This window comes from Melospiza melodia, chromosome 5 (assembly GCF_035770615.1).
Source record: "Melospiza melodia melodia isolate bMelMel2 chromosome 5, bMelMel2.pri, whole genome shotgun sequence".
Classification (NCBI taxonomy): Eukaryota; Metazoa; Chordata; class Aves; order Passeriformes; family Passerellidae; genus Melospiza; species Melospiza melodia.
The window spans coordinates 4,115,447-4,127,018 of NC_086198.1; the positions used below are offsets into that span (position 1 = coordinate 4,115,447).

The 11,572-nt window shown below is 39.7% G+C and overlaps 1 protein-coding gene across 3 annotated transcripts; it reads left to right on the plus strand.

Annotated features, from left to right (window-relative positions):
* The first annotated feature begins 185 nt into the window (after positions 1-185).
* On the plus strand, positions 186-10,127 carry RWDD4 (RWD domain containing 4). Of its 3 annotated transcripts, none has more exons than XM_063156122.1 (7): positions 186-273; positions 498-578; positions 2,953-3,062; positions 3,172-3,316; positions 4,077-4,191; positions 5,334-5,383; positions 9,841-10,127. In XM_063156122.1, exons 1-7 carry the CDS (start codon positions 250-252, stop codon positions 9,997-9,999), a joined length of 684 nt encoding a protein of 227 aa, XP_063012192.1. In that variant the 5' UTR covers positions 186-249; the 3' UTR covers positions 10,000-10,127. The 3 variants fall into 3 exon arrangements, with proteins under 3 accessions (XP_063012192.1, XP_063012194.1, XP_063012193.1); XM_063156124.1 differs by lacking the exon at positions 9,841-10,127 and adding an exon at positions 6,520-7,551 and having other exon boundaries at positions 188-273; XM_063156123.1 differs by lacking the exon at positions 9,841-10,127 and adding an exon at positions 5,554-6,492 and having other exon boundaries at positions 188-273.
* Positions 10,128-11,572: the final 1,445 nt, after the last annotated feature.

Here is an 11,572-nt window from a genome sequence, read left to right on the forward strand (position 1 = left end):
CTCGGACCAGTGAGGGGCGCCCGCGCGGGGACGTCACCGCGAAGGGGCCAGTGAGCGGAAGGAGGAAGAGCGGGGGGACGCGCGGCCGGCCAATGGCAGGGCAGGGGGCGGTGCCCGCGGCCGCCCCGCGCTGCCCTCGGGGAAGGCGCGTCCGTGCGAGTCCGGCGGGGCCGCGCCAGGCAGGTCCGCCCAGCCCCGGCGGCAGCGGGGCCGGGCCGGGCCCAGGGAGCGCGGCCGGGAGCTCCGGCCATGGCGGCCAACGAGGACCAGGAGGCGAGTGCCGGGCCCCGCTGCCTGAGGGAGAGCGGAACCGGGGCTGGGAGGGCGGGATAGCCCCGTGCGGGGTGAGGGGGCGGGAAGGGAGCGGCGGCCCTGGAGCGGGCGAGGGGCGGAGGAGGGAGCTGGGCGGCGGCGGGGCGCGGGGAGGTCGTGCTGGGGCTGCGGTCGGTAACCCCTTCTCTCGTAACCCCTGCTCGCTGCTCTGGCCCTGGCTGCAGATGGAGCTGGAAGCGCTGCGCTCCATCTACGAGGGAGACGTGTGCTTCAGGGAGCTCAGCCCCGTGTCCTTCCAGTACAGGGTAAGGCCAAGGTGCACCCTCGAGTCACTTTGCTGCCTTGCTGTTGCCATTCTGGGGGATTCTAAGCCAAAGGGGTATCCGGTGTGCGGTAAAGGATAGATCCACAGGGCGCTCTTTCCAGGCTGTTTGGTACAACAGGGCTTCACACCACAGGGTGTCGTGTACGTGAACCTGCCCCCAGCACGGTTTGTTACGGAGTCGCAACGGGTGAGGCTGGAAGGGACCACAGTGGTCACCTGGTCCAACCTCCCTGCTCTAGGAGCAGGGCCATCCTAGAGCACGTGGCACAGGATCGTGTCCACAATCTACAATGAATACCACTGAAAATCTACAGTGAGGGAGACCCCACAACATTTTTGAACAACCTTTCCATGCTCAGTCACTGCACAGTAAAGAAATCCTTACACTCAGGTGAAACTTCCTGTCTGTCACTTTCTGCCCATTGCCTCTTGCCCTATTGCCAGTTATCCCTGAGCCAGGCATCCCACTTGTGTGTCTGTGCCCTGCCTAGCCAGAACTGTCACAGCTTCTGAAGAAGGCCTGATGTGTAGTATTTACCCTAACAGATCAGAAATGGAAAGATTTATAGAGATGTTTCTATGTAAAATTTGGAGCCTTTGTTAACTGCTTAGTTACAAGATTGCTGTCTCTTGTCCAAAGACTGTTGATTGTGTCTTGTTTATCTGCTAAAGAGAAGATCTACAAAATGCTTTGGATATGTGCACTGGCACAGTCAGTGCTGAGCTCAGGGTACACAACTAGGTTCTGGCATGAAGTTCTCACCAGCTTTCTCAGATTTAAAAACCTGGAAGTTCTTCTGGGCACAGACTGAGGCAGATCTTTTGATGGCCAGAAGACTTTACTTAGGCACCCACAGGACAGAAGGGAGACTTCTGAAAATGCTATATGCCTGTTTCAGGGAGAAACCATCTAAAGCCACCTTTCTGTGGCTTCTCACGTAACTTTAAAATAATGTCACTAATTGCAATGAGAAACAGCTCAATTAATTAATAGCCCTTGAAATGCCAGCCATGTAAGAGTGGCCTTTCTTCATTGATTGGATCATTCTTAATAAATTTAAATTTCTTTGAAAAGGGAAATAAGACATGCCTACAAGCCTAAGTCATTTTACTTTTCACCAGCTTTGGTTGTTGCTGATTTTTATTAGACAAAAAATAATTGTCAAAAGTTAATAATAAATAAAATAATAAGTACTTATGAATAGATAAATACAATAAAACTTATTGTCATACAAAGGCAATAATACATCTTTCTCATTAAGAGAAAATTGTACTGTGAGAAATCATCATGCAAGTAAGTGCATGGGAAGATAGAAAGAATTTGTATGGCTTTGTAGAATTTGATCTGCACACAGACTGCTTTCCTGAGAGAACCCTGTGAACCTTGCAGCCACTTCTGCTCTTGGTAGCAGTGGGAAATTAACTGTAAATACTGCCTTGAAAAATGTTGCAGATTCTTGATTTAAAGTTTTATTTATTTCACCATTAAACAAGTGGTTTTGAATGTCAGTTAGTCCAGTGTGCTGAAACAGATATTGTAAATAAGAAAGCAATAATTTTTTGTTTACTTTTTAAATTTTGAAACCATAGCCTTACCTTGATTAGGACTTCTCTTGTGGACACACTTTATTCTACATAATTAGATAAAGGCTGATTTTTCTAATGAGGCAAATAAGGGAAAATTTGGCGTGGTTTTAGAAACCTTACTGTGCTAGTCTTCCAGATCCTTGTGTGAAACAGTTATTTCTGATTGTATGTCAGTAATATGCTGCCTTTTTTGTTTTTAATCCAGACTCATTCTACTGAGTTCTTAAATCTTTTACTAGTCATTCTTTCATATAGGGAAATAAAATATCTGTAGCCATGAGATGTAAATATTGATATACTTATCAGTTATTTTTGCTATCTTAGCTTAGTGGTTTATTGCCATCCTTATTTCAGCCCTGTCTTGTGGCTTGTTTTCATATTGCTCTGTGATTAGATGTGTGTGGGGGAGAAAAGGCTTCATATTTTCTGTTCTTATATGAGATAGTATAATATTTGGCTTGAAGATATTACAAAGTAGCTTTTAAACAAAGGAATTTAAAAACCCTAACCATAAAAGGAGATTTGTCAGTTTCTGCTCTTTCTTCTAGAATGAAAAAACTGCAGGGTAAATGTTAATATTGATGTCCAAAACTTAATGCTCTTTCTAGATAATAGCACTATTTTCTAACTGATAACTATCAAAATAGTAATCTCAAGGAATTTTGATGGTCTAAAAGCAGTAATAGGCTTCTTAATTGGCTTTAATCCTCAGAAAGTAACTGGAAACTGTTGATTTATAAAGTTTTTGGGGTTTTTTTCCTCTTCAGATAGGTGAAAGTGGAGATCCCAAAGCCTTTCTAATAGAAGTTTCTTGGCCAGAAACATATCCACAAACAGCACCAGTCATATCGATGGATGCTTTCTTCAACAACACAATGTAAGTGTTTGTGACAGCTTCACTCCCTGGCCTTGTGGTGGGAACTCTTTGTTTGAAAAGCTTTTTATTATCTGTCTAGTTCACAGTTGAGTTTAATGATTTCTTTTAGATCTTCAGCCATTAAGCAAAGCATATTGGATAAGTTAATGGTAGAAGTTGAAGCAAATCTCGGAACTGCAATGACATACACACTTTTTGAATATGCCAAAGACAATAAGGAGGTGTTCATGGAAAATCAACCTGTTAACACTGTGGTAAGGGGATAAATTCTGATTTTAATTTTGTGCTTTTAAAACTGAAAAAGAATGTTGATATTATAACCTGAATACTTCAGAGTTCTCTCTAAGCTGAAAATTCCTTCATTGGTTATACATGTTAGTGGCCAAAAGTGACACACAAAGTATGGTGCCACAATGCTCTGTGGTGATAATTGTTGTATTTGATAGTTATTTTGCTGTTACACCAAAATGTTTGCAGCCTGCTGTTATGTCCCACAGGATAACATTAAAATAGAGATTTTGAGCAGAAGTAAAACTAAAGGAAGCTGAAACAGAGATGTGTCTGCTGAGGATTGGATGGGTGGCAATTTACTGCAGCCTTCCTGAGATTGTATAAGTGCACCTCCAGGGTCTTAAAGTAGTCAGGCTGGGTCCATTTGTGGCTTTTGAGTTGTGTAAGCCATGATGGTGCAGCAGATCTGCTTTGAGGAGGTAGGAATGATTTCTATGTTTGAGAAGTCTGAATCCATTCAGACTAAATCACACTCCATGATTAAATTTTAAAAGTGAAAAAGGTGCCCTTTGCAACTGGAAGAGAATAACTCCAGTCCCTAACACACATTTTTTAAAAGTACAGCCCTGATTATATGTGGATTAAAAGCTGCAGGCTGCTGACAGCATTGCTTCTTTCTGACAGTCAAGGTATTTCAGTATGTCAGGTTTAATAATCACATTACACAGGGATATCCATGAAACTAATATGCAAAATGTTTACAACTACTTTTATCCTTCTCAGACTTCAGTAAGCAATAGTATTTCAATTGGAACTCCTGAAGTGCCACCAAGTAAGAAAAAAGAGAAAAAGGAGCAGTTATCCAAAACCCAGAAACGAAAACTAGCTGATAAAACAGGTTTGTTCACTATACTAATCTTTGCTTTGATCAGTATGAAAATCCAAATTTTATAGTAGGGACACCTGGCTAGAGAAAGTATAACTAGTAAATTGTTCATAAGATGAGCTACTTTAAATCTCTGGTCTCCATTTTATTTGTTTTAGATGAATTGTTCTTGCTTGAGATGTTAGTTCTGGTCACAGCAACTTTCTATAGAGTTATAATTTAATGACATCTTTTGTTGACTTTCAGCAAAAAATGCAGATGGGCAAATTGTTGATGGGCTCTCATAAATAATTCACATTATTAAAAACGTAATTTCTAAACAAAAGATTTTATTTGGAACCCAGAGTAAAGCATCTAATTTAGTTTGCATTCTAGAAATAGAAGTGCTTGTGCAGATACTTAATGCTTTCAATGAAATAGAAGGATTTGGATTGAAAGAGTTGATTACTTCAGTTAATTTGCAGATGACTCTTTCATGTTCACCTTCAGTTTTCAGTAATCCTGTTGTAGCAATAAGTTATACCCTGTCATAGCAATTCCTACATATAATCTACCTAACCTAATGTATAATTGGCAAGCTTAATGTTAACTGTATAAAGGAAAAGCTGCATAAAATTTAGTTCTTTGACAGAATTCATCATTGCTGGTCAGCCCAGCTCATATTGGAACTACTTTCTGAACTAAATTTCAGGTTTTTTATATAAACTGAATTACTTTGAGTCACATAATCAGAGAATCACACCAAGGTTGGAAGAGACCTTCAAGTTCATCTATCCAACCATCAGCCCATCACCACCATAATCACCCCTAAACTGTCCCCAGGTGCCACATCCAGGCACCTCTGGAGCACTTCTGGAGACAGTGACTCCAACACTCCCCATGGCAACTTACTCCAATACCTAACTACTCTTTTAGTGAAAAATGTTTTTTGGAAATCTAATCTGAACCTCCCTTGGCTATTTCATTTCCTCCTTTCACTTTGAGGTTGGTTGAAGAACACACTGTGTTTAAGACATTAAAATCTGTTTCTGTCCTCATGGCTTCAGAGTGCAGAAATTGAGGGGTTTGGCTATTTAGCATTTTGTGGGTTGATTTTGAAGAAAGGTAAATATTCCCCTTCGCTTGTGTGCTGAAATTAAAACCTTTTTCTGCAGATAACAAAGGAGAGCTTCCACGAGGATGGAACTGGGTTGATGTAATTAAGGTAAAGTGAGTGTATTATATGCAGTATTGTGAACATGCTGTGTATGTAAATTGAAAATTATTTGTACTTATATCTGAAGAAAACTGATCTGATATATTTTTTTCTTGCTTTTCTTCCTAACTATGTTTGGATTTGACTATGATGTCTGATTAATTTCTATATGTGTCCAGCATGTAAGTATTTTCAAGTTCTCTTATTTACTGAGCAATTAAATCTTAATTTTATGAGAGGGCTTTGCTAACGAAGTGTGCTGCAAATATTCTGTCTTCATATGACAAGAAGATTTTAAATAAAGTTAGTAGTGCTGCCAGGTTCTGGAGGGCTGTGGGTAAGTAAGGAATAAAAGGGAGCTGTCCCAAGTGGGAGCACCTTGCTCTCTCCTACAAGCCTCATTCTCTGCTGCAACTACTCCAGTGAATAATTCTTTTCTGCTTGCTGCCTCACTATTGATTTTTTCCACTCTCTTGTCTTTGCTGATTCAGTGAAAATCACTGCTTTACAATTTTGAAAGCAAACTATCTTATTTTACACAATTGAGGTAATTTTTGCTGTAAGACCTAACACCAGTTCCAGTTGTTAAGTAAGAGCAAGTAAATGATGAAGGTTGTTTTGGGCAGAGTCCTTCTGAGTTAGAAGTGGCTATTTATAGTGGATGTCTTGGTTTTCAGATAGATTTCATTACAGGTATGCTACTTTTGATAATTATCAGCTTAGCTTTAAAAGGTGAGAAATAGTAAGTTAATGTCTATTTTTACACTGTCTAAATTTCTATATGGGAATTCTCTCAGAGATATATGAAGATAAAGTTCTGTTACTTCATCTTTTTTTTTCTTTTTGGAGAGCTAGTGATAAAGCCTTCAAATTAAATAGAAACAGTGCCCTGAGGCTTTTCTGGGGTTTGTTGTTTGTTTTTTTAAAATTCAACTTTCATGATCAGGAAATAAGCTCATTTAGTGTTTAAGCTTAAGAATTAACTTCTGATGCTTTTCAGTCTTTTGATACAGTAGCACAATCAGTCTGTATTGTTAATTAAGTAAATGCATGTTCAGTGTGAGATGGAAATAATGTTCTTGTTTCCTAATAAATGGAATGACAGCCTAAAATTTGAATACTTTCTTTTTGTGTCTCTTTTATAGTTAAGCAAAACTGGTTCTAAAGATGATGAATAAAGGACTTTGGTACAAGGAAACTCCACCTTTTAATACAGTGCAATTCTGGGTCACCATCTCTCTCTTAATAACTTTCATACTTGTTGAAGTAAACATTTTATAAAGCTCAATTTCCTAACTTGTAAATCTAGTCACACAAGCTTGTCTAGAGACCATGTGGTCATCTTCAGAAAAATCAACCAACAAACTTGCCTTAAATGAAGGTTAGAATGTGACAAAGGATATAGGGAGCCAGTGTGGTGAATAGTGCTGAAGTGTTTATTAATTTATATTTAGTCTGTAGTAAAATCCTGTTATAGTGAACCCAATGATACTGTAAACATTTCATGATGTTCTTATTCCAGTTGAAGAAAAAAGCACTATAACAGTGATTGGTGGCTTGATGGCTTAATTCATCAAAATAAATTGTTCCATGGAAATAAGACCTTTGTCATTTGTTTTCTAGTATGAGTTAGAAGGAGGACATACAAATTGTTGCATTGCAGAACAGGCTAGAGTTTGTGGTCTCATTTTCACTAGTAACTGGCTGAAATAGTAAATACTAGTGAAAGCAAGGCCAAATATTCTAGTCTGCTCAAAAATGAATGGTTAAAGCAGGAGTGCAGCTTCTTTATTGTGCACAATATCCATCTGTTGGTCTTTCTCCAGTGTGCATGTTTACAGACAGTGGGATGTCTGAGGAGGGGCAAAAGTGCTTTCTTGCACGTGTCTCAATGAGTGTTGGGATTTTGTAGCTGTTTCATTGGAGAAATAGGCATTCTTTGGAGGGATTTCCTGACTAACTGGTGGGACAGGGGAAATCAGTAATCCATCAAACAGTTTGGGAGAAGTTCTTTGTGAGAGCTCTTTTCTTTTTTTTTTTTCCCTAATCTGCTCTCTTGTATAAGAAGGAGAAGTCATTTTTACTGTATGAACTGTCATTGAATACAAGATGCCTTAATGTCTTTTATTATTTTTGTTTGTTTTGAGATGAACTTTAATAAATGCCTATTTATCTGCTGTGGTATTTGTTTATTGTTTTAAATTCTGTATTGCCTACTGCACTTTTCAATTTGCAAATTTGAAATTGAAAGGACTCTGTTACAAAGAAAGGCTTATTTTCAAAAAATGGCAGGGAGAATTCTCTCTCCCCTCTTGTGGTATATGTTTACATGATCTTCAGGATGGCTGTGTTTGTTGTTGATAGGAGGATCAGTCACTCACCAGGAGCACAGGACAGTATCCATGGCATTCAGTACACACAGAGCAAGTCCAGTGTCCCTTGGGAAGAATGTGCTCCACTGTGTACAGCATCCATCATTTCAAAAAGGCTGGTTTCTTTTTGAGCTCTACTCTCATGTAGTAAAATGTTGTAAAGTAGAAAAGGGAGGACTTTTTCTGACTTTTTCTGCAGCCTTGCCTGTGACATGAACTGGGGGTTCATGGCTGCAGTCTGAGCAGGAGCACCCAGCACAGAGTGCCAGTGCCAGGAGAAGGTGCTCTGGCAGTACACAGTGAACCTGTAGCAGGGAAGGACATTTAGTTTTAGTCTCTGGCAGCACCAGAACAGGCAGGACTCTATTCATGAGTTCCCCAAGGGGAATTGACATGTTTTTTTGCTGGTATCCTTGGTGTATAAATCAAGTTGCTCTGACAGTTTATCTGAATAGATTAGTTATGAGAGGGTGGGGGAAGAACAAATAAGAACCACATCTCTTGCCTTCTATGGTTATAGTTACTTTGTGTAACCTGGTAACCTTGTGAAATGCATGCTTTTTCAGCTCCTAGTTTGCCTGTAAATCACATGCTCTCATGAAGATACCTGAGAGTCTTCTCTGGTTCTGTTAGTAAATGTGTTTACTTTGAAGTCTAGTTTCACAGGAAATATTTTGTGTTGGAAATGTTTATACTCATTTTTTGCTTCTGTGTAAATTGTGAAAGGTAATTTGTATCATTCAAACCATTTTCTGATATGATGTGATGGCTGGAACAGGATCATTTAAAGAATCTGGATATTTGATGTTATGGAGAGGCCTGAGCAGTGATAAATGAGGGTAAGGAAAAATCTAATGATTATCTGGTAAGGCACAATTGTAAATAAGATCAAGACTCCTGAAGGAATTCTAAACCCTTGAAAAATCTCCTGCCACCTTCTTTATTTTTTTACAAAGACCTAGTGGCAGTGGAAAATCAGTGATTACTCAGTAGGATGAGAGTGTCTTGATTGTATGGCTACACCACATATTTAAATCCATGAGTTTTGCAGTAGAGCTTTGTTTGGCCTGAGAAGACAAGTGTCAATACCAGTAACAGTAAAATAAAGGTAGCAAATATCCAGAATTGCTGTGGGTACCATGACCAAAGATGCCCCATTGCTCTCTAACATATCAAATTCCAGGGAGTAATGCAGACTGCCTTTAAGTACATTGAATAGAGAGATGACAGGTGTGATTAGTCAGCAGTGTGTGCCTAGCAGATCCTGCTCACCCCCTTGGTCAGCCTGACACAGATACACTGAAATCAAGGCTGATAATTTCTGCAGTCCTGCTCTGACTGGTTGTATGTGAGGTGCACAGATAAAGAGTGCCCAACTGATGAGCAATTACATTTTGGTGAGTAAAAGACCAGTAGGAAAAAAGCCAGCATTTCCTCACAGAGGACCTGTGACAAAAGTGCAAATATAAGCATGCTATCCTCCTTGCATCTGAGGCAATACAAATGATTTTGGGTTATACTGTGAAATTTGTGCTGTGAAAATCCTTGAACTGGTCTGAACCAGAAATATTTTCCCTTTGGAAATTGTTTCTTCCAACAGTACGGCACCCTAAGCTCTTGCAGTTAACAGCAGAACAAAGTGGGGAGGAGATGCTCATTCAACAGAGAAAATACCAGAAGTGTGAGAATTCTGGGTGGACTGGAGGAGGAAGTGGATGGGGGAAAACATCCCCACAGGAAAAACTAGAAGAGCATAGGGGATAAATTTTCATTGCTGCAGGACAATGCAACAAAACAAAAGCTAAATTCTAGCATGAGCTTGGGGGTATGGTAAAGGACAAGAGGATTGTAGATTTTCTTTTCGTTGCTCTGGTTTCCTTCACCAAAATGGATTTGGTTTCATCTCAGAATGGGTCTGTTTTGTGGCTGTGAGAAGAATTTGTGTTTGCCTGACTGTTATGTTTCTTGTTATTCTCTTTCTGAGCCCATGTAAGCAACCTCTGAAAGCCTGGTGTGCTCTCAGAAATAACTTGAAACGTATTGACTAGGCACTGGAAAATCATTAACTATTTGTCCTCTCTTTCCTTCATTCAGAGCAAAGTGAAGAGTGACTCCAAATGTCTTAGTTACACAAGACATGAGTATCTCCATCCAGCCCTGGTGTCCTGTGTCAGACTGAACATGTTACATAGCTGTCCCCTGCTACTGTGTCTGAGCGTTCTTGCCTGTGGTTCCTACAGATGTTGTATTTGAAGTATTCATGTTAGAAATAGAGCAGAAATTTGAAAACCGCTATTGGGGTTAGCTACCACAAGTTGTGTATGTTGTGAGATGGGTCATAGCAGTGAGGGAAAGCCAGGCTGTAACTCCAGAGCCTCACTGGAGAGGAGTGAGGGTGTCCCTGAGGGCAGAGCTGCCTCTGCAGTGTCTCCATTATTGCTGATGGTCAGAAAGGGAAATTAGCCTAGTCTGAGTTTGGAAGATACCCTTCAAGAAGTGATATAGAAGGAAGAAAGAAATAAATCTTCTTCTCAAACAATCATCTGCTATAATATCATTGAAAGACAATAAACACAACCTTGACTGAATTTGCTCTTCAGAGCAGAACTTTACTTTAAGTCAAGTATCTCTGTCAGTAATGCATTCTATGATTTCCTGCAGGTAAAACAAATGTGAACAAAGCATTGCTATGTGAAGAGCTGCTGTTCCACTATAGAGAACCATTTGATCTCTACCTACGGTGAAAATGATGCTTCAATTGACCTTGAAGACAGAGATTTTATAATAGTTCAGGGAAGAGCCCATCATTCAAAAGTAGACAGCTTCTAGTTAACAAATTTTGCCCAGCATTATCAGAAAAATGATATTTTTTGTGAAGATCAGCACTAGAGTATTACCAGGTTTTAGTTAACTGGTATATTGCATAATTATGATTTTCCTTTCCCCTCCTCATGCCATATGTCTTTAGCTGATAAAAGTACAGGATGTCATATAGACATTTATTTCCAAAATTAAAATAGTGCTAAAGGAAAGGAAATAATCCTACTCAGAAGTAAGGATGTGCCAAAATTAAAGCTGGGTATGTGATGTTTATATAAAAAAAGAATTCATAGGAATATTTTCTTTCTGTGACTATGTGTTTTCTGGGTTTGTTTGTGGGTTGGATTTTTTCCCCAGTAGAGTCCAAACAGATGGTTAGTGCTTTTCTTCCTAGTGCCCTGTTAGTGGGAAAGCAATACAAAAACTGAATTTTAGTACTCTCCTAAGGCTGAAAAAAGAAAAAAAGTTTTCACTTAGTGAAAGCAAGTAGAGTAACAGACCTGTCCCTGGAACAATGTGGACCTTTGAACAGGATGGCCAGGTAATGAGGCAAATAATTTGCTTTAATCAAACTGACTGGATCTGAGTGGTTTAGTCTGCTTCAGAGTCTATCTTCATGTGGTGGATTTGTGACTTATAAATGCTTATGAATAATTGTAGCTTTTATACAGAAAGGTGTATTGGGTGGGGGAGGAAGAAGATAGAAACTACTGAGTGATGTTTATGCCTCACACCTGGAATGAGTTAACATAATCTGTGTCATGTTGCATATAATATAATGCACAAGCTACAACGTGTCACTCCTGGTTTATTTTCTCTTTTTCTCTTGTTTTAAACGGATGCACTTGAGACCTCTGCTACAAACTCTGACTGGTAAAAATTGGGCAGAATCTCTTTGTGATCATCACAATAATCTTTGTTTCACAGACACAAGCTCTACTCTGTTAGATGCTCTACTGATGAACACAGAGGAGGCAAGGCAGGTCATTGTCTTGCAAGATCAGGA

Bases quoted from the DNA above. Each gene is read 5' to 3' on its own strand.
- RWDD4 (XM_063156122.1), top strand. From the start codon at position 250: ATGGCGGCCAACGAGGACCAGGAG. The intron at 3,317-4,076 runs GTAAGGGGATAA...TATCCTTCTCAG, and splicing joins ATCAACCTGTTAACACTGTG to ACTTCAGTAAGCAATAGTAT. The intron at 5,384-9,840 runs GTAAAGTGAGTG...TCCTTCATTCAG, and splicing joins ACTGGGTTGATGTAATTAAG to AGCAAAGTGAAGAGTGACTC.